At 46.5% G+C, this 23,530-nt stretch overlaps 1 protein-coding gene across 2 annotated transcripts in view; it reads right to left on the reverse strand.

The window, feature by feature from the left end:
* The window catches only part of Prkcb (protein kinase C beta), a 333,644-nt gene extending 312,511 nt beyond the window's left edge, over positions 1-21,133 (reverse strand). For both annotated transcript variants that reach the window (XM_027410280.2, XM_027410279.2), the window contains exons 1-2: positions 20,961-21,133; positions 19,927-19,958 (exon numbers count right to left, since the gene is read on the reverse strand). In XM_027410280.2, coding sequence (XP_027266081.1) covers positions 19,927-19,958; positions 20,961-21,133 — 205 coding nt within the window. The remainder of the gene's footprint in view (positions 1-19,926; positions 19,959-20,960) is intronic.
* Positions 21,134-23,530: the final 2,397 nt, after the last annotated feature.

Consider the following 23,530-nt stretch of genomic DNA (forward strand, 5'->3'; position numbering starts at 1 on the left):
ACAGGAGGCAGATCCTGGGCTCACTGGCCAACCAGCTTACTCTACATGAAAAGTCCCAGGCGCAGCAAAAGAGTCTGTCTCTAAAAACAAGGTAGACACTACCTGAAAAACAAAACCTGAGGTTTTCCTCTGGCATTCACAAGCATGTGCACACCATACAAACTCATACACACACACACACACACACACACACACACACACACACACACGCACGCCACGCACGCACGCACGCACGCACGCACGCACGCACGCACGCACACGTGTGCACACACATGAACACATACAATTAATTTTCTTTTAATGCCAAACAAAAAAAGACAGATTTCAGGTCATCAATAGCTGCTGGAGAGTGAGAAGAGAATAAAAAATTAACACAAAAAGAGAAATATATCAAAGTCTGTGTGTGAACCTACCTAAGCAAGAGTCTGGCGAACTCCTGAACCATGCATGCACGAACCCTACCCAAGAGTCCAGCAAATTCCGGAACCGTGCATGCATGAGGCAGCCCTGAAGAAGACCAGGGTTACTCAAAACAGTGTTGACATCTGAGCTGAAGTTCTAGAGACAAACTACTGTTTAGTCAAGCCAATGCCTGCTAAAAATTCCAAAAAATAAATAAATAAACCAACACTCTTGACAGAAATACAACAAAATCCAGATTTCCCAAAATGCAATAGTCACAATGTCTGGTGTGCAATCTAAAATTATTTGACATATGAAAAAAATCTAAGAGCAGATAATTCAACTTCAAGGGACAGTTACTCAAACAAGGGATAGGGAGAGGGAAAGGCACTCCTGTTACATTGTAGCAACCGTCTGAAATTACAGGAAAGACATTACAATCAGCTACAAGTAACAGAAAGCTCATCCAAATGACTTAAGCTGTAAGAGAATTAATTATCTAACAAACAAAATTTTGAGACAGTTTCTCTCTGCCTTTCCACACTTTCGCTCAGCATGACCTTGTCCCTCACAACAACAGACAGCTGCCACAGCTCTGTGCCTAACATAGGTATGACAAGAAGTTCTTAAAACAAATCCTTGATCCCAAGTTCCCTTCTTTTCTCCTTTGTACGTCATCCTCTAACAATATGGGTCTTATATCTATTGTAGCCTTTGAGGGTCCAAGAAAAGATCCATCAGCAAAGCAGGAAAAAAAGAGTTGGGAAGATCCTGAATTTTTGACAACCCCATTAAGTACCTGATTACAGTGACTCTGGTAGGAACTACCTTCTGGTGCTTGTTTAGGTGTTTGTTAGTAACAGCCAAGGAATTCTTAAATAAATGAAAAAAATTAAAACACTAGAATTGGAGAAGTGGTAACATTTTCTGTAAATAGAACACAAGCACAAAAAAACATAATGAAAATGATAATTAAATTCCCACTGAGAGTGTGGGGCCCCTAACTCTAACTCCAACATTCAAAGGCAGGAGGATCGAAAATTCCGAGCGACTCTAAGCTACATAATGAGTTCTTGTCTCAAAAAGACAAATGCGGAGAGGGAGGGGAAGAGGAAGGTGGGAAGTGGAGAAAAGAAGGAGAAAGAAGAGAAGGAGAAGGAGAGGGCTTTAAAATATGTTAACGTCAAACTCTGGCAACCCCTTATCGCCTAGAAGAATTGTTTTTAATTAAATACTATGTAATCTCATGTTGTTTAATGTCACATTCCATTCAACCCCTCGAGTACCTCCAGGACTATGGCTTAGATGTTTTTAAATGTCTTTTATGTTAGTTACTTTCATACCTACATCTCCGCATACAGAATCAGCACAAGACAGCCAAGTTATCTGTGCTCACAGTTTCTGAGCACTTTGGTCCATCATGGCAGGGAAGGCAAACTGTATTTTAGCTCCCAGATGGCTGCTTCCTGATTTGTCTCTATTCCCAATTGCCTCTGGATACACATGAGCTGGGCACACCACAGGTGTCTCAGATTTAGCATCCTCAATGCAGAAATCAGTGGCCTTCCTCACACTTTCCCCTCCTTTTATAGCTGCTGAGAACACTTTTCAGCCAGTACCCAAATCAAGCTCCTACGGCTGCCACCCTGCCTCAGTGGGAGCACCTCCACGTTCGATCCTCATCACTGTGTATGGTTGATCCTGCCCATATCATTCACACAGGAGACGAATAAGGAAGCCAAGGGTGAGAAATCTGCACCAGGTCACAGATTTGAACTCAGACTTAATTTTTCTTTTTTCCTGCTTCAGGGGAGTAGGGGATCCTCAGGCAAGAATTTCTCACCCTCTCTCCTTGCCAGAACATCCGTGCCCACACTCTCTCCTCCGCCTTCTTCAAGCCGGTCCCCATTCAGTTCCTTTACTTTCCCCATCTCACCTGATTTAAAACTCGGTCTAGGCCAGCAACATGGCTCAGTAGGTAAAGTTGCTTGCTGCCAAGCCTGATGTCCTGTGTTTGATCCCTGGGTCCCACGTGGTAGAAAAAAAGAACATCTCCCACAAGTTCCCTTCTGACTTCCACATGCCTGTCGTGGCATATGCATGGGCACACACAAAAATAGATAGATAGATAGATAGATAGATAGATAGATAGATAGATAGATAGATAGATTTAAAATGTGGTTAAAAAAAAAAGATCTCAATCTATAACCTTGAGGAGAGCTGAGCTCACCTTTGGAACTAAAAGTTTTGTCAGAGTTGCCTACTTGCTTTCTCTCACCTCATCAATATCCTCTCCCAAGTCAGCCTTCCCCCGATCATCAGACACTTTCTTTCCCCCAGTGTTTCCTCCGCATTGCTTCTCCACCCGCCACGTCCACCATCTCTCCTCCCACTCACACTGTTTTTCCTCCTCAAATCCCAGGTGCCAGTTTAGGCTCTATGTCAGCCTCCTTGGGATCCTGAGAAGTGAGCTGTGCCCTTTCCTCTCCTACCTACCATGCTGTGCTGTAGACACCTGGCTTATGGACCTGTCCATGAGCCTGCCTGAGGTATGCATTACTCTCCCTATATAACAGCAGGTGGGTGGACATGCCAGATAGACCACCCTGTGCCACCAGTCCCGTGCTATTATGGGAGGATTTGGGGAAAGATCTCAGACTTCTCACATCAGATCCCACACCCTAGTATACCACTCCCATACCCTGGCCAAAGACTGCTACTAGCAGAACAGGCAAGCCTGTGAGTCTAGAAATATGGCTGCCTGGGTTGGTCACTCTGTTCACATACAGACAGCCTCAGTTGACTGTTCAGTTTACAGAGGGTGGTTGTTCTACTTTATGTTTGCACAAAATCGATAGTGTGTTCACTAAAACCGTATTTTGAATTTTGAACTTTGATTTTTTTTGTCCAGAATATGTAGATATGATGCTGGGGAAACATGCAACCCAGTATACTGTTTGCTAAGTGGTGCTGTTTCATAGATTAATAGTATTGACTTTCAACTGCAGAGTATTTTTTCAATTCACCATGGCTTTATTGAGATGTAACAAAAAACATCTGTCCTTCTTACCTCTGAGGTCTTAGGCAGGCCACTTAACACTTCTTGACCCCAACTGCTTTGTAGGACTAATAATGACTTGCCTCCTGGGGTGCTGTGAGCCTCCAATGAGATATGTGAATCATCCAGTTCATCTCAGCTCTTCAGGGAAGAATTATGCTCCACTGAAGTGCCTACTGTGTGTAATCCCTTTCCTTCCAAATGACTCGGGGACTTGCATAGCTCTCAATCTACCCTCCTAGCCATAAAATTGAGGCATGAAGAACTCAGCAGACTGTAGTCACTGAAATATTGAGAAACTTGAAAACAGCTTACATACACTAAGACTGAAAACTACTGGTGTTCAAGCTGTCTCAAGAGGGGTACATTGGGCCAGGTGTTGGTGGCACACGCCTTTAATCCCAGCACTCGGAAGGCAGAGGCAGGTGGATCTCTGTGAGTTCGAGGCCAGCCTGGTCTCCAGAGCAAGTGCTCCAAAGCCACACAGAGAAACCCTGTCTCGAAAAACCAAAAAAAAAAAAGGGGGGGTACATTGTAATGGAAACATTGTTCCCTCCAGAAAATTTCAGCAGTTGCCTATGGCACTCTTTCTCACCCTTCCAGGGCCATCCTACACTCTTTTACTTTGGTGGCTAGCAACTCAGACTCTAATTCAAATAACTTGATTTCAGTCTGGGATCTGTGGTGATTTAAGAAATTCTTATCTTCCCTAAGCCAATGCCCTCATCTGTGAATGGGGATAGTATTACTAGTAGATCTTAGTGGAAAGTGAACACTCAAAGGGATAAAATGTGTGAAATGATCAGTTCATTGAAAGAACTCAAACATTAGGAGCTTCACCACCATTGTCGCCACCATCACCACCACCAATACCATCATCATCACTGTGATCATCACCGTCATCACCTGCATCATCACCATAATCATTATCACCATCATTGTTATCATTCTCATTTTCAGAGTGCTACCTTCCTGTTAAACAATCCTGAACCTGAGTCTGTGTTTGAACCATATCTGTACATAAGCTTGGAAAATCTCTCAAGTCTTTGTGCTTCCATTTTCTCAGCATGTACTGAGAACAGTAGCTGTGGCTGCTGCATGGGGCTGTTAAACTGATTAAATGAGTTAATATATGTAAAGTACTTAGAACAGTGCCAGGCACATAGTGAGCACTCAGTAAATGTCAGCTTGAGTCAGCAGCATTAGGAATCTTACTTGAAGATGTCCAGGAAATGGAAAATTCCTTTGGCTTATCTGCCTAACAAATTGAGGCCCTTCTAGGGACTGCAAAAACTCTCTCTGTGTCTCTCTGTCTCTCTCACTATCTCCTCTCCACCCTCTCTGGTTTCTTCTTCTTCTGTTTCTTCTTCTTCTTCTTCTTCTTCTTCTTCTTCTTCTTCTTCTTCTTCTTCTTCTTCTTCTCCTCCTCCTCCTCCTCCTCCTCCTCCTCCTCCTCCTCCTCCTCCTTACCCCCCCTCTCTTCCCATCAACCCTCCCAACCATGATTCAATTTTTTTCTTGGACTTGACTTTTTGTCCCATCTGCAGCACTCTGGCCCCCTGTGGCCCTTGGGCCTCAAATCAGAGAAAGCCAGAAGGGAAAGAGAATGAGGCCAGCTGTCATTTGGGCTGCCACCTACCCAGGGACAGCAGAGAATATAAACACACACTGAATTCCAGCTCTTGGAAGTCCCAGCTGGAGGCAGTCCTCCGCAGAGTCCCACCACAGGGATCTGACCCACCTTGATGCTGGCACCACACCTCTCCCACTGCTCTGTGCTCTCCCTACACACCTCCTCTCTCCCTTCCTCTGTGAAGGCTCTGCTTATAAAACACTCATTTCTCAGCATATATTACCCCAGATAAGCAGTTCCTTCCCTCTGCAGTCTCTGGCCATCTCTTGACACAGCAATCTGACACTTCACCCCAGTGACAGTTCAGGCCAGGCAGTTCTACCAAAACCACTCATTCCATATGTAAAGATGTCATATACTATATTTAACATTCTATTTGGAAAAAAAAAACTTTGTCTGTGATATGTTAATGCTCAAGGAAGATAACCAAAATAATCCTGGGACACTATGTTAGAGTGAAGAGGAAACTTCTAATTATGAAGAATTCAAAACAATGCATTTACATCCCTAAAAAATAAATTAAGCCTTCACAGCACAGGGGCCAGCTTCATGAGCCTCCAAGGCTTCTTCTCTATGCTTTTCACAGTGACTTTCAAACCATGTTATCTATCCCCATGGTCAGAAACACCATTTACATTTGACCTAGTTCACCCACGCCTGCATACGAAAACACAGAATAAAAGATTCATGAAACCATACTTACTCTTTCTGAGGTTGATGCATTCGGATATTTTCTATTCTAATTTTTCAAAGTGTTCACAACTTACTAAATTGATTTCATGACCCTCCAGTGAGTGGATGAACCACGGTTGTAAAACTCAAATGTAGAAGAGGGGCTGGGGAGACAGTTCAGTTGGTAAAAGGTTTGTTATGCAAGCATGAGGGCCTGAGTTCAAGATGTGAAAGATCTGGGTGTGGTGGTGTGTTCTTGTAATCCCAGTGCTAGGGAAACAGAGACACTGGGATGGATCCCTAAGGCTCACTGGTCAGCCAACCCATCCTAATCAGTGAGCCCCAGCTAGAGAGAGAACCTGTCTCAAAAACGACAAAGTTGACTAGGACTGAGGAGGTGGTCCTCTGTCCTCCACATACACAGGTACCCACAATCTCTGGAGATTTTTTTTTTAAAGACAGAATTGCACTACACAGCCAAGACTGGCATCAAACTTTTGATCCTACTTTCTCAGCTTCTCAAAGTCTGGGTTATATACATGTGCCCCCCACAACTGGTAAATTTATCATTTGGGCATGTGTGTGATATATGATGCTGGAGACCAAACACAGGATGGTCTATATTCTAAGTAAGTAATCTACCATTCAGCTGTATTCTCAGTCGCCCATGCCCAACACACACCAGACTCTGTCTCAGCTCTCACAAAACATCCCAACATCAGCCATGAGACCAGCTTTGTCTCCTACTACAGTGACTACACCATCTCCCTTTACTCCTTCCCCAGTGCCTTATGGGTGTCAACCTCAAGAGTTATCTATCTAGCAGGGTAGTGGTAGTATACACTTTTAGTCCCAACACTCAGGAGGCAGAGGAAGGCAGATCTCTGTGAGTTCAAGGTCAGCCTGGTCTACAGAGTGAATTCCAGGACAGCCAGGACTTTTTCACAGGGAAACCTTGGCTTGTAAAACAAAAAAATAAAATAAAAAAGTTATCTATCCAGTAAAACAGGTTCATGCAATCGTCATCAATGATTCCAGCCAGGGTGTGTGGGAGGAGAGCTGAGACTGGTGCCCCTTAGGACATCTTCACAAGGACATATTGAGACCATTTCTGTCTTTTCAATGCTAAGATATAACAAGCAGTCATATGCTCTCCATGTGCCCTGTCTCATCTAACCCAATGGCATCCTGGAAAGGTAGACTATGTCATTATCTTCATTTCACAGACAAAAAATCCTAAAGACTAAAATAAGTAAAGTACCCAAGGCCCTGCATGTGATCAGTGAAGAAGCTGAGGTCTAAGCCCATGCTCTTAAGCAGTGTGTCATGAGACCACGTCCCACATCCCCTCAGAGTTCTACAGTACTATCAGGCATTACAAAAATTCCCTTGTATGTCTATCTCCTTCTCGGATATCTCCCTCCTCAAGAGCAGAGGCATTGTGCTCCTTTCTCTGACTCACACTCTTGATGCAGTGCCAAGTGTTTGGGGGTAATTGATTTTAGATCCCAGTGGTAATGGTGGTAGTACCTTTGACTGTGTTCTTAACATAGAGCATCTCACTTGGCTTCTCCCCTGTAAGGGCCATTATTTCTAGGTATGAGCAAGTAAGCATCTACACTGGTCTGCTATAGGCTCAAGTTCATTTCAGGAAACCAAACACCAAACTGGAACATGTTTTGGAGACACATTAAAATCGGTGCACTAGATTCCAAAGGCATCCCAAATTATTCACAGCTTTCCCCCATCAAAAGGAAGAATCTATTCTCTCTTCCACGTCTTCCTTTATTTCTAGAATGGGCTTACACTTCCCTTCTGCTAAAAAGATGTCCCACAGTCACTTCTGAGTGTAGCCTCAACTCATGTGTGGGGAATACATCCACCACCAAGTGCCTAAGGTGAGACTCCCATATCCCAAGCATCCCAGCTGAGGTCCAAGCACATGGACAAGAGAACAATGAACAAAAGGAAAGAACCTACAGGTACTCTTGCCCAACCCTGAACTAGAGCACAGTGTTTAGGATGCCCACAAGCAAGAATGCCAGCTAATAAGGGCTAGAGAGGTGGCCCAGCAGTTGAGAGCATGTAGCACTCTGACAGAGGATGGGCGCTGACACCAAGTAGCTCATAACCACCTGCAACAGCAGCTCCAAGTAATCTGACGCCCTCGACTGGCCTCCACGGAAACCTGCACGCACATGCACATACACATACACATACACACACAATAAAAAAATCAAATAAATCTTATTTTTAAGACCCACTTTATAGAGAGAAGCAGAAATTCTAACAAGAACCAGATTGTTCTAACAGCTAAACCAACAACACTACTTTATCTCACTCCTAATAAACAGACAGAACTCGATCTCCTCACAAAGGGCACCAGAAAAGGTAAAGAGGAGTACAGTTTCACATCGCAGTTTAACTGGTCAGGTGAGAAAGAAAGCTAAATTCACAGTCCCAAAGGAAACCATAGCTTTGGAGGCTGAGGAAGGTTTGGGCATGTTCACCAAAACCTGCTTTTACTCCCAGAGACAGAGCTAATCACTCTGCTCCACACACCCTCCCCTTGCCCTCACTCCCTGAACCCAGTGTAGCCCTGTCTGTGCCTGAGTTCTAACCCACAGAAAGTGAGCAGAAGTGACAGATGTCCCTCTAGACCAGAAAGGTTATGGAATGAATGTGCTTTCTCACACACTCTCTCCCCAACCCACTGGTCCATGAAGAGAGGACTCAAACTCAGGTGCTCCACATGAAAACTAACCAGTCAGGGTCACCTGCATGGGGGGAGGGGAGTGTCTCTGATGCAAATGAGATGCAAATGTTCTGTCGAACCTCAGCGACTCTGAGGCTTATCTATTCCAGAGCTTTAAGAGATCTCCACTAATATCTTAACTAATAGAGAGTTTTAAATCTTTAAGTTCTAAATATAGTTTGTGAACTCCAGTTTTCCAAGCATTAACAGAACTAAATTATTGGGTGGGAAAATTGTCAGAATGCCCTGGCTTCCTTATTATAGTTTGCAGCCAATAGGCAACATTGAAACAGGAAGCAGATGTCACCCCTAAGAAGACAAACAGCACCATTCTTCAATGGTGATTCCAGAAGGTGCCTGTCTCCCATACAGATGTCATCTCCGTATGCAAAGCTGAAAAGCCCCAGCTAACATTTCTCAGGACCAGCCTCGGTAGCTTAGAAGCTTGTACCTTTTGCCCAAGTCTCATTGGTATGTGCCTGAGGCAGAAGGATTGAAAACTTGATGTTAGCCTGGGCTAGTAAGACCCTGTCTCCAAAAAATAAAACAAGGACTTCCAGGGTAAAATGGCTGATTGGAAGCTCCCTGCATGTGATGTGGTAAGTGAGAAGAGCTGGGATCACAAAGGCTCTATTCCGAAGAGAGACAGGTTGGAAGAGCCCTGGAAATCAGTCACATGCACAGGAGGAGAGAAGACACTGGAAAGCATAGCCAGACAAAGGGTGAGCCATGCAAAGGGGTAAGAAACAGGGTCTTGGGTGCCTCTCCCCAGCAGTGAGGGAGAATCAAAGACTTTGTAAAAAGGGTGAGTCAGATGGCCTTGGTCAAAAGAGACCAACAGTCTCACCCAAGGACAAATCCCCAGTTCTCATGAGTCTCAAACCCAAGCCAGCAGTTTCGGTGTGACTGCCACCTCTCTGGTGTGGTAGTCAGCAGTAGAGATAAGACACATTTTTCCACTCCTTGGGTGTGCCTCAAAAGGCAGCTATCAGATGCCATATTAACAGGGATCCTCTTGCTTAAAATCGAACTGTTGGGGAGGGAGGGGATTGAAAACAAGGAACAATTACAAAGCAGAGATCCTGAGTTCAATCTGCCACTGTCTGAACGTGGGAGACAGTCGGCAGAGACAGTCAGTCCTGTAGAGAAGAAAGCCAGACTGGTAAGAAGGTTTGGGCAATGAAGGGCATGATGATGGTGGGTTCAAGGACAGCCTGGGCTATTTAGTGAGACTCTGTCTGAAACACGCACGCATGCACACACACACACACACACACACACACACACACACACACACACGAGAAGGGTGGAGGAGAAAGAGGCGGCTTTTCAACATAGGACTAGCCACAAATATCATAACAAACCAAAGTCTTATAGATTTCAACTTGCAGCTCACACATACTCTTTGCCAGTATCTTCAGCTCACAAGAGACCAAAAGAGTTCATTTGAAAGGTAAAAGAACCTACACTGAAAAGGAGAAATGCCAGCACTCAAGAGATGGAGCCAAAAGGGTGAGTTCCGACACAGCCTTGGCTACATAGTGAGCTGGAGGTCTATCTGGACTACATGAAACCCTGGAACAAAGCACCAAGAGAAAAATGGGAAAGAAAAAGTGAAAATTCAGAAATCTACTTGACATTGAAATTCTATCAATACATTCTCAAAAGTGGGCAGATGGTCAGTCGCCAGTCTCAAATTAACTTTCTGGGATTTTCCCAAAAACTAAAGCATCAGTAGGCAGCAAAGGGTTTCTCAGGAAGCCTGATGCTCATCTCCACTCATGTCACCCCTTTCCCTGCTAAGCTGTGCTCTCAGCTCCATCATCAGTTTCGGTTGTTGCTACAAACCAGGACAGGGTTAGCAAATCCATCTCCCCCGTTACCTTCTTAATTCACACCACTTCCCCAACAAGACTATAGCCAGAAAGGACAAGGATAGGGCCCAAGCATGAACAGAAATACCTGCCATGTATGAACTGCTTTCTGTATGCCAACCAAGATGCCCATGGAACATTTGACTTGATCCCTGGAAACGAGATCCTGATGGGGAATGTACTGTGTATGTTTATCTTATTGATTGCTAAATAAAGTTCTGTTTGGCCAATGAAACAGCAAGTTAGACAGGACTAGGAGTCAAAGAGGATTCTGGGTAATGTAGTAGAGAAGTGGTGATCCAGGCAGGAAGTGACATAGCAAGGAGACTCATATTTAAGCAAAAGAAACAGGAAGTGTCCTCTTTTCCCCTCGGCGCCTCCTCCAGCGGCACCATGTGAGCTACCAGCAAGAGAGGGTGCCAGCGGAAGGCATCCTCTATAAGATAAGTCTTATAAAACATATAGACTTATGATAATTAAGACTGAGCTAACAGATGAGAAATCCTAGTCATTGGCCAAGCAGCATTGTACCTAATACAAGTCTCTCTGTGCATTAATTGGGGCCCTAACTCTGGCGGGCGGCTGGCGTAAAGCACACACGTGGCAGTGGGGCTCGGAGGCTTTTGGGGGAAAGATTTATCGTAACAAGATCCTGTTACTACTTCCCTTTACCCATGAGGAAACAGAAGCCCCAAGAGGCTGTCAAGGTCCTTAGTAAGAGACCAAGATTTAACCCAAAGCTCCTCACCTCTCTGGGGGTGGATATATGCACATATACATGCATGTGTGTGTGTGTGTGTGTGTCATGTGCATGTGGAAGCCAAAGGAGGCTGCCCAGTGCTCTGCTCTGTTACTCTCCACATTATTCCCTTGAGACAGGGTCTCTCACTGAACCTGGAGCTGGGCTGGCAGCCAGCAAGCCTCAGAGATCCCCTTGTGTCTTCCCTATACAACTCCAAGGTTACAAGCATTCAAACTCTGTCATTCTTGCACAGCAAGTCCCCTTACCCTTGATCCCACCTCTCCAGTACTAAGCCAAAACCTTTTACATCCCCCAAGCACAGACTCATCACCATTGCACCGAACGTGCTCAATCAACGTGTGCTGTAGGGTGAGTGACAGCAGCACAGAGAGTGGGGAGGGTGGGAGCCGGAGGGTTCCTTGCAGAGGAAGAATCATTTCCATGGTCCTCTGAGCCTAAGGACGCAATGAGGAGAGGCATCCCTATTGTTAGAACCACAAAAATAACCTAGTAACCACCCCCCAAAATAGAACAGTCAACAATATGATGGACATGAAATTCCAAATGTCTCTTTAGGATTCAAAGAAATAGCAGTGGCCCCTCTCCACTCAGCTGACACACCCCTACTGCCCCTCAGTAACTATGTCAGCCATGCCAGCCGGACCTCCTGCTCCACAAGCCTGGAATTTCAGGATCTGAGTCATGGCTCTGATTGTTTCAAAATGTGTCTCATGCTGGTCTTAAGCATTTGGCCATTTCACTCCCCCACACACCCCACGTTAAGACAAGGACAACAAGCACTTCCTAGTTGCCAGGTTGCCTATATCAGATGCAAACATTAGGACATGACTATGTGACCTTCATCTCCCACCAGCTCTGCCCTCGCACACCCTTCTTCCTGCTCCCTGCAGGTGCCCTGTTACCTCTCCTCCATATCTCCACATGTACTCTCTTCTGTCCCCACCCCCTTGTCACTCTGAGAACTCCTACTCTTATGGTAAGACTGTTCTCAAATGTCACCTCATCGATGGAAACTTCTCTACCTCTCCCCAAGGAATAGTGATGCTGCACAAAGTGTTTTTACACCCTTTGTAGGGCACTTTTGATTACATATCAGAACTAACTGGTCATGTGATATACTTCTTTCACAAGAATCGTCTAGGGTAAGAATCGTGTCTTATTCTCTTCAAAGTCCCTACTTCGACCTAATAGTGTTCCATGTGTTTATTCTGCACTTTTGCCATTCTTGCCCTTCTACTACAATGCAAATTCCAGGAAGGTAGGGATTCTTCTTTGTTCCTTACTCTACTTCCAGTGCCTAGACCAGCACCTGATACACGGTAGGCACTCAACACTCACTTATTAAATCAATGGGTAGATGGACAGTAGATGTATTGAACAATGACTGGGCAGATGATTGGATAAGTATTTTGTTCCTAGGATTGTGTTTTACCTGCCCTCCAGGAAACAGAGTCATGGAGAGATAGAATCAGGATTTTAAGTGAGCCAGGCATGGTGGCACGTGCCTGTAATCCCATCACTCAGGGGGCAGAAGGCTGAGACATCTGGAACACTAAGCTTCCTTCCAGCACAGCTACTTCCAGGAAAAACACTGAAGTGCCCCTTGCCTGGTCACAAGGAGGTACAGGTAATGCTAAATCAAACCCGGAGGTAGAAGAGGACTGACTCAACATTGGGTAATACTTGAAAACAAATGAATCATCAAATAAGCAAGGTGCTCTGTAGGTACAAACTAAAATACCCTAGGCTCTCATCAAGGAGACTAGATGGCTCCTTACTGGGTGCACAGATCTGTGTTAGGCATGAAAGACATGTTAGCACCAAAGTGAAACCTTCTCCCAAATGAAATCAGAAAGATGGAAAGAGAGCTGACAAAGGATCTGCCTCCATATGTGCTTCAGCGTTGTTAACTGTGAAACGACTTAAAAAAAAATAATCATTTCCAAATGGGGAAAACATTGTAAGGCAGAGGACTGACACCATGCAGCATTTGGGGCAACATGAGCAATCTCAAGTCCCTGGAACTGGATTTCAGCTGACATGTCCCCACCATGCCCCATTCTTTCTTTTATGTATGTTCCCCATCTCCTAGCTCTGAGGTGCTCTACCACCCCGACATTGTCTGACTTTTCTGCTTTAGAACAGCCACCTCATATCACAACCTCTAGACAAAAAGGAAGTCAGTTCATTGTCCGAGTTCCTATGAGGATCTGGAGTTTGCTGGCTGTCACGCCGAGACCGAGTTTTGAGGTCTCTTGTGTAAGCACTCTCTCATAGCCACAGTACAAACAGAAAACAAGGGCTCGTTCAAGAATGTCACTGAGACAATGCCTCTTGCATATCTATACACGCATCACAATGCAGGCTTTTAGCTGTAGATCCTTGATACCTCCGCATGGAGAGTGAGACTTTGGGCTTCTTAATTCTTAGACCGAAGGACCCAAACTCCACCTCAAAACATTATGTAAATTAGCTTCTCATGAAACAATCATATCATCTGGTAGGTTTCCACCAAAGTGAAATTAAATCTTCATAAAAATCATTTGTAGTAAGCCATATCTTCCTTTCCTACACTACCACATCAGGAACTTCTCTGTAGCATGCACTGTTGGGTTCTGTCACCTAAAAGCATTTCATATGCATAAAGCTTAATCACTGAATACTTTTTAAAGGGAAGAATGGATGGATAGAAGAATCGATGAGTGGAAGGATGGATGCAGACATGTATGCACATATGAATGGATATGTGGCAAAGTGGGGAATGGATATAGGTGGTTAGAAGACAAATTTCTTACAGGACTTTCAAGCAGATATCATACTTCTAAATGTCATATGTAAACACTGTAGATGGTGTAGTCTCTTTAAAAAGGATCCAATATTCTGTCTATGGAATACCACATGACTTCAACTGGAGAGGTTGGATGAATGAAGTCAGTGATGTCATATGACAAGGAATCTGGAAAATGACAAGGTCCCAGAACTAGAAGGCATCAACCCAGGAAGGTGAACTCTGTAGCTGATCCTCCTGCCTACCAACAACAAACTGGCCAGATATGAATTTGAAATGGTACCCGATGATTTGACTCTCTCTGTGGCTGAAAAGTTGCATAATCTCAAAATTATGACATATGAATCTCATTTCTTGTTTGTTTGTTTTTTGAGACAGGGTTTCTCTGTGTAGCCTGGACTGTCCTGGAACTCACTCTGTAGACCAGGCTGGCCTTGAACTCACAGAGATCCACCTGCCCCTGCCTCCCAAGTGCTGGGATTAAAGGCGTGTGCCACCACCGCCTGGCATAGGAATCTATTTTTCTGTGTGTGCACATGTGGGGTGAAGAGGAAAACAGAGATAGAAAGAAAAAAGAGGAGACAAAGAAATGAAATTGACTCCAATATCAAGGTGGATGCAAATCATTTTTTTAAGATTCTTTTGTTTGGTTGGTTGGTTGGTTTTTCGAGACAGGTTTTCTCTGTGTAGCTTTGGAGCCTGTCCTGGTACTCTCTCTGGAGACCAGGCTGGCCTCGAACTCACAGAGATCCGCCTGCCTCTGCCTCCCGAGTGCTGGGATTAAAGGCGTGTGCCACAACACCCTGCCTAAGATTCTTTTTCATTATCTTTATTTACGTGTGTGTGTGTGTGTGTGTGTGTGTGTGTGTGTGTGTGTGTATGCAGTTACCCACAGAGACTGGAAGCATAAGATGCCCTGGAGCTGCACTGTGAATCACCTGATGTGGGTAATGGGAACTGAACTTAGGCCCTCTGCAGGAGCACTCCACTTTCTGAACCCCTAAGCCACCTCTCCAGCCCCAGACAAATTATGCTCAAATGCTCAGAAGTCTTCTGACAAATCACCAACTCTTAGAGTTTTCCTCAGCTGTACTGTCTGTATGCTTCACCTGCTCCAGGCAGGGCCTGGAGGATCACTATCACTGGAAATAATGCATCTTTGAATTAGTTTAGAAGAACCTGTATATCACACCAACCAGATTTCCAAAGGTCATATTTTCCGTATTTACTTGGGGAGGTATTCCACTGCTCAATAGCAAAGCCTCAGGCTCCCCAGAGGGCTCCACTGCTCAAAATGAATTTTATGTTGCCTCTCAGACAGATCAGCCCTCCATTCTCAGCCCACGGTTAACCCACTTACCAGATTCCTATTTTGATAGGGACATTGAGCCTGAAATCCTACTTCAGGTGCAAAAAGATCCATCAAACACAAAATTGTAAAGCTGCTCTGCCTTTCATGTTCCGGCATGAAAACCTGCCAGAACATCACCAGAATCAGCCAGCAAGTGAGTGGAGTTTGGCTCTGGTATCTGATGTGATGATGGGGGTAGAAGGGGACAGTTACAGCAACCAAGGCCACATCTACCACCTTGCAGTCTGCCTTAATGATTCTCAGTTTACTGAGAAAGTTCAACCCAAACTGCTCAGGGTAACAATATAAGTGCACAGAGAAAGCTGTGCCCAAAATACAGTTACCTTTTGATTGATATTTTCTTTTATTCTTTTGGTTTTCGAGGTTGGGGATGGAACCCAAGACCCTGTACTCTTCTGCTGAGCCACAACTCAGCCTCAATCCATATTGGTGGTGGTGGCAAATATTTCACATGTATACCCTAATCTGTATGTTAACTACACACAACATTACGCTTGTAGTCTATAAAGTTTCTATTGAGGAAAAATAACAGTGATGGGGTTTGTGTGACACTCAAAGTTTGTTTTCTTTCTTCCTTTTTTAAAATAGTTCAACCAAGAGGCTAAAAACATGTGTTTTTGAATTCACTCAGGGAAGGGAAAAAGACTTATTCATTGTAATCATCAATTCTAGTTCTTTGTCATCAGAATATTAGTGCCATGGGGTTTTTCTAGAGAGTCCAAGGCAAGTTCAGATCTTTCTCATGAGGGAGCCTGTGCTGTCTGTGTCCAGACACCCAAGCATATACTCTGATGTTACCCAAAGCCGACAAAGAAACAGAGCTAAGCATGTGGAACAGGCACAGTCATTTCATGAGTTCCAGAGTCAGTTCTGACCCGCTCTGACACATTTTCCCACCAGATCAACTAATGGTGATCACCTTTTATAGAGCTGCTTACATCCACTGTGGATACATCCCTCTAACTACCTCCTTCCTTGCTTTGTTCCCCAATCCTACAAAGAAGACATTGCTATCCTATTTTACCAAGAAAGAAAGCAAGGCTACAGTGTGGAGATGGGTTTCCCAAGGTCACACAGTGAGCAGATAGCAGATCAAAGACAGGAGTCCAATGCTGGCTGATTCCAAACCATGCTATAAAATCTAGATCTGAACATTTTAATGCTTCTCTATTTCTACTGAAGCAACTTCAAAAAAAAAAGTTGAATTCCACCCAATCGTTTGTGTCTTTTGTTTTGTCTTTTGGGTTTGTGTCAATTACAATTTAAGCACAACATGCAGGTTTTGGGTTTCTCTCAAGAATGCCTTAGAGAAAGAAAGATCTGATCTGTGATTATTAGAAATGGGACCCATTTCTAACACAAAGTGTATGCAATTTCACGAGGGATCCTCAGACCCAGTCCTCTGTCACCAGAGACATTATCAAAGAAAGAGGAGGGAGGAGATGTGGAGAAGTTATGTGACAGTTAACCTAAGCTTTGTCCTTTAGCTGTACAAAAGCAAGAAATCTGTTCTCAAGAAAGTTTTCTGAGTCTATAAAAATCCTTAATTCCCCATGGTTTCTGGATGCTCTGACCTGCACCCCCAATTCCTATGGCAGCACACTGGAGGAGCATGGAGACAGTGGAGGGGCTTCCAAGTCTTGGGACCCTCCCACACCCTCCTACTCCAGAGTACTGAGACTCTAGCCAATTTCTGCTTCCACTTTTGAGAAAGAAACACCCCTCCCCCAGCTCTTAGCCGGGAATATGCTACCTGAGCTAAACACTACTGTTCCCTTGCAACAAGGTGTGGACATGGCATTAAGTTCTGGCCAACAGACTATATAACAGTCTCTCAAGGCCACTTCCCTAAGGGCCACTGAGCTTGTGTCTTTTGACTTATTTCACCCCTTTCCTGCTTCCTGCTGGCTGAAAGGAGGCCTGAAGACTGGAGAATCCAGGATCTTTTTGAACTGTCAGATAACTATTGCTCTCTAGGATGGCAGCACAGAAGACTGAAGGACCAGGACTCTGGGCTATTGAATTAGGTAAAAGAATAAACCCTGTGTGTTTTCTATTGAAATGTTGGTCCTATTTTAAGCAAATTTACTGTAAGGAAAAATATCAGGCACCAGGCACTGAAAATAACCAGATAAAAGGAGCTTGCCTATGATTCCAGCATTAGTCCCAAGCAGCATTGTGTACCAGGGATAAACTCCCTCCCCTCCTTCTGGGATGTACCTCATTCTAAGCAGCTCAGTTCAGGGCCCATCAATTTGCCCCACCCCCTCTTCTTCCTCCTACCCACTCCAACTCAGATAGAATAGACTGTCAAAGCAGTAGCATAGAGGACCAGATGTTCAGAGATCTAAGGGGTGGAAAAATGAAAAGAGAAGTGATTTTTAAAATACCTATCTCCTACCCTTGCTTTTGTCCCCTGGAGCCCTGGGAGTCAGCACACTGGCAAGTGCTCTCTCTGCCCAGCTCCGGAAAGTCTTATCCCCAAAGTGGATCAGACTTCTTGAAAACTTTAATTCTGATTTTTTCCTAGGCTCTGGATGAAAGGCTGTCCTGCTCCATATGTTCCATCCCCCGCACATTCCAAAGCTGACTTTCCCAGCCATCAATAACAGCAGAGCAGGTGGCACAGGAGAGCTACAGAAGCAATGTTTGAAAAAATCACCCCTGACCTTGGCAAGAGACAAAAAACAGAAACCAATTCATGGAAGTGAAAGGCAACCTCATAGAGATTACACAGTTCCAACGCCAAGTCACCATCAGTATTTTCTTTGAGAAGATGAGACAAAGTTCTAGAAAAAAAAAAAAAAAGATCCAAACTGTGCTACTGGCCTAACTTGTTGCCACCAGCCAGCAAGGACTTGGGAAGTCCTTCCATGTAGTGCATAAAACTGAGGCTCCAAATCTTAGCAAAGGAGGTTGGAAAGCTCTAGAAGTTTCCCCCATCTCACTACAGAGCTCAAATAAGAACCTGCAGCGTTAGGGCAGCAAGGCACATACACTCTAGGCCAACATTCCCTGAAAATCACAGAGCCAAGTCCACTTGTTGGGTCTTTTTATTTTTGCCTGCAGAGTAACCTTGCAAGGCAAAGCTTGCTCGTGGGCACTAAGACACACTTCAGGGTATTCCACACCCTAATGCTTTCTTCTCCAGATTTAAACCCAGTTTACAGGGTAGTGGATGTCAATTTACCCTGAGCACACCTGTAATCCCAGCACTTGAGAGGCTAAAAGAGGAGGCCAGAAGAACATCCAGATCAAAGCCAGTCTGGGCCCGAAGTCAGACTGAGAGAGAAGAAAAGGGGATGGAGAAGGGAGATAGGAAGGAGAGAGGAAAAGATAGGAGGAGCAATGAGGACAAGGGAGGGGAGGACAAGGGAGAGGAAAGTAGGGGAGGAGTGGAATAAAGAACCATTTCTGACTAAACTCAACTACACCTGGCCTAAAGGGGCAAAGGGGAACAAACTAGCAAATTCAAATGGCTAAGGAGATCAGAAGTAGGCCAGTGTGGATGGACAGACACAGTGGTAAATGTGTCCCCTGTCTTGGCAAATGGATAAATGGATGTCCTCAGTTCCAAATGATTGCTTTAGCATGAAAGTAGAGCCAATGTTCAACAAGTTGAAGCTGTATACATGAGTATGTACGTGCGTGTGTGCGTGCGTGTGTGTGTGTGTGTGTGTGTGTGTGTGTGTGTGTGTGTGTGTGATCTTGCAGTTCTAAGATGCTAACACCAAATTCATAAACTATGGCATTCTAAGGGTTAAACAAGTCTAAAGCTAGTCATCTTTGGAGATCCAATTTAAAACCCATCTTTTCCCCTCCCCGCTTCGGGTGATGCATTCCAGAACCTCTCTAGCACAAAGCAAGCACTCTCCTGAGCTACATTGCCCAGCTCTCAGGCCATCTTGTAGACATGAGCCCTAGAGACAGAAGAGGCCACCAGGTCTCTGATATTTGATAGGGCACCCCTAAGTTGGAATCATGGCTCTCAAGCCAGATGCAAGGACCCAGGCAACCAATCTCTTGGAGCTCTTCCTGTGCCTCCTCAGAAGTTAAAAAGGGCAATCTCAGGCAGGATCCGAGAGGCACCCTATGTGCAACCACCCCTTTCAGAGAGGGAGGAGGCCCAGGGGAAACCACAGTTGCTTTTCTAGGGGATGCGCCATCTGCAGAGGAGGCAGCCACCTGCTGAGACCTCTGCAAAGCAAGGAAAAGAGGCTGAACCTCGTTCTGGGAGGTGGGGAAGAGCAATGTGCAGGAAAGGGCTGAGATTAGGAAGAAAGATTGGTTCCCTCCACACACAGGAGTCCTTCAGGACATTTCCTTACTTAAGCAGGGCTGACAATTCCAATAGAATGCTCAGAAGGCAGAGGGATGGATGCACTTTTTGACATTTAGGGCCTTCCAGCTCCACTAGCCTCTCCTGGATGGTGCATCACTGGCCCAAACACACACCCCTTAAAAGGACCCTGTGGTGGTGAAGGATTCCTAGCCTGGGAGGTCACTCTGACAGGCAGGATTACTTCACTCTGCCTAACTCAGCCACGTCTGCAAAGTCTGTTTTAGCCTCACTTTCCACCAGCAGTATCCACAGAGCCACAGAGCCTACCTTGACACTGGAATCCCTGCTTCCCGAAGCCCCTGTAAAAGCACAAAGAGGAGTATCAGTCTGAGGGGTCCAGTTACCAGCTGGTTTCACACAGTAGCCCCCTCCCTTCCCACTGTCCCTCTACCTCAGATGCAACCTCCTAGCTACAGGCCGGTGTTCAAGCGTCTTCCACCTTGGATAGGGTTGTGGGGTACATTGTTGGGGCTTGGCAGTTAACTCCCCCCTCAGATCTCCCCGGTAGTTCAGACGAGACCGCGACCACCAGGTGGCGGGGTACGAGGGTGCATTTCCGTCCGGGTGGGGGCGGAAGGCGGGCTGGATATCTGCCCAAGGAAATGCCGGGAGTACCCTCGGGGAAAGAGAAAAGGACCTGTCTAGAGGGAGGATGAGAGGGACTCCTCCGCAGCGATGTCCCCTGAAAGACTAGGAGAAAGAAAAGGTCGCCCCACTCCTGGAGAGGCAGGGAGAATAAAGGGGCCCTGCAGCAACGTGAGGGTGAGAACTGAGGAATAAGGGGGGCTCAGGATTCTGGGGACGCAGTAAGAGATTAGCCAGGGCGCTACTCTAGGGACACGTTGGAGGGAAGGATGCTCCACGCCCCGGGGAACCAGAGGACACCCCAGGGAGCTGCCCCGGAAAGGAGGGGTGAGGGTGAGAGCGCCTCGAGCCCGGAAGAAGGCAGAAAGATCGGGAACCCCAGGCGAGAAAGACACCCGCGGAGCTGCCCTGCCGAGGAGGGACAGTCACCAGGCGCCCTGAGCCAGGTGTCAAAAAGGCGCCTGCAGCGCTGTCCCTGGGTGCTCAAGCGACAGAGTGCAAGAGGGCAGGAGGTGCCTGGGCCAACCGTCTGGGACCAGAGGACCCAGCACCTGGGGGATTAGCCATCCCAGAGAGCGGGACAGAAGGGTCCAGCGGGATGGAGATGAGCACCCGGTTCCTCGGCCCCCCCCCAACCGAGGACGACTAGAGGGGTCCCCACGCGTGTCGCTGCCCTCCGGGGCCCCGGGCAGGTGGCCCGCGCGGCGCGCTCTCACCAGATGAAGTCGGTGCAGTGGCTGCAGAAGGTGGGCTGCTTGAAGAAGCGGGCGGTGAATTTGTGGTTCTTCACCTCGTGCACGTTCTTCTGCCGGAGGGCGCCTTTGCGGGCGAAGCGCACAGTGCTCTCTTCGCCCTCGCTCGGCGGCGGCCCCGCAGCCGGGTCAGCCATCTTGCGCGCGCGGGGACCGGGGGGAGCCCCGAGAGGTGGCGGCCCCGGGGCGGCGGGACCGCGGGGCTGCGGGCCCGGAGAGGCGCGGCGCGGGACTAGGCGGCCGCTGCTGCCGCCGGGGACCGCGGGGCCGCGCTGCCCCTTCGCGCCGGCTCTGGTGGCGGCCGCGCGCGCGGAGCTAGGCTGTCACTCGCCCAGCTGCTGCCGCTGGTCCAGCTGTGCTTGGCACCGCTGGCCCCAGCTGCGGGGGAGGAAGGCGGAGCCACAGGGTAACCCCGCCTCCCTCATTTGCATCGGACCCAGGCCCCGCCCAGAGCCTCCAATTGCTTTACATATTGACACCACACACACACACATACACACACACACACACACAGAGGCTCTCTCTCTCTCTCTCTCTCTCTCTCTCTCTCTCTCTCTCTCTCTCTCTCTCTCTCTCTCTCTCTCTCTCTCTCTCTCTCTCTCTCTCTCTCTCTCACACACACACACACACACACACACACCACACACACACACGCTGCAGCCTGCCGGCCTCCCAACCAAGTGTTCTTAGCCGCAGCGCTGCAGCGCGGGGACCGCAGACTGCGCTGGACAGACCCGAGCCGCACCCCTGGCACCCTATCTTCAGCCCCTAGTGCATTAAGATGAGCACCTCCGGTTCCCCAATGAGAACCAAATGCAGAAGGGCCTGAGGGGCTCAGGGAGAAGAGGGTGGAACAGGCTGGACACAGCCAGTTTCACCGTGGCCTCTGCAGAGACTGATACCCAACACCCTCCATCCATCCCATTGGTCATTCCTCATGCGTCTCCTGAAGGGATGGGCTTTCGCTGTCACTCATCCGGAAAGGACTGTGGCCACACACACACACACACACACACACACACACACACACACACACACACACACGTTCTGCAGAGGTAAGGGAAGAGCATGCTTTATATTATACATATCTAACTCCACCACAAGGAAGACTTGTCTCTGTCTCTGCTTGCTTGAACCCTTAGAAGAGAACTCTCTCCACAAAAGGACTCAGTTCCCCCAACTATAAAATGAGGCTAATAAGGAGGGGGGATAAATTTAACAAATGAATGTTTCCCTAAATGCCATTCACTTTGGACCCAGCTTCACAAAGCCTAGTCATATTTGTTCAGTGTCTTAAAAGGAAAGGTCTATGAGGTTGGATGTACCGAGGTTTGTGTTGTTAAAATCTCTCTGGGTTCTGTGGTCATGTGAAGCCTTTGTTTATTGGGAAAGGAGATTCCAAAGTATTTGGGGCACATTAATATCCAATGCCACACTCTCCCCAGATGAAAATTAAAGAGTGAGAAGGTAATCAATGATGACATTGGGTGTTATATAAGGTACCGCACCTAAGTCCCCCACCCCTGTCATGCTCTACACCCTGGGAATCAAGGATGGCATCAGTGAACTCTTTCACATGACCCAGACATTGTCAATGATACCTTCATGTCACCCCATGTCAAGTTTAGCATCTGTCAACTCCTACAAGCACAATGAAGCCTGAGTGAGTAAGTAACAGAGTAAGTGAAGATAACCTGTACTGTGACTAGCAAGTGTTCAAAAATAAAAAAAAATAAATAAATGTAAAACACTAAGTGCTGGGTGAGTGTCATCATATGCACTGTCTTATTCGGTCCCAATAACAACCTATATAGATCAGGTAAATTCTTCTGTGGATAAGCATAGTGAGATGGGAGTGGTTAAGGTATACACACAGTCTCACTGTTGTGGAATGGTGGCTGAGCTGTCCCAACTACAAAGCACACTAGTGACAAAGGGGTGGACCTCAGTAGTGGTAGAGCTTACTTATTGCTCTGACAATTCTGCCTGGAAGCTACCAAGTGGGGAGTCATTATTAGGTATCTAACAACCACATGGTGAGCAGTGTCTATAATAATACAATGTCCTTCTCCTACATAGTAATTCAAAGGTAAGGGGGGGGGGTGGGGGAATAGCATTCACTTTTAAGGTTGACATGTTTGGGAAACTGGATGTGCCTGTCTATTCTTAGTCTTTTGAGAGGCCCCAGTACCTCCCAGGGAGGCTTGGGAAAACATCCCAGGAGGCATTGCTGCTGAAGGAAATCTCCTTTGAACGGTGGACTGGAGGCTCACAGCCCACATCCTGTCTTTTGAACCAAGTGCCCTGAATGACTTTGGTCTACAACAACAAACTATCTCATGGTGTCTAGGCCTGGAGATGCAAGGACTGCTGTCCCAAAAGCCATTCCATTCCTGGAAGAGCTGTGTGAAGGGAGGCTGGGGGATAAGGTTCGCATTGGACCCAGATATCTACAGGTCAAAGGACAAACTTGGCCTTTGAATACCTTTTTTACCCCAGCCCAGTGATCGATCTTTCTTTCTTTCTTTCTTTCT

This window comes from Cricetulus griseus, chromosome 3 (genome assembly GCF_003668045.3).
Source record: "Cricetulus griseus strain 17A/GY chromosome 3, alternate assembly CriGri-PICRH-1.0, whole genome shotgun sequence".
Taxonomy (NCBI): Eukaryota; Metazoa; Chordata; class Mammalia; order Rodentia; family Cricetidae; genus Cricetulus; species Cricetulus griseus.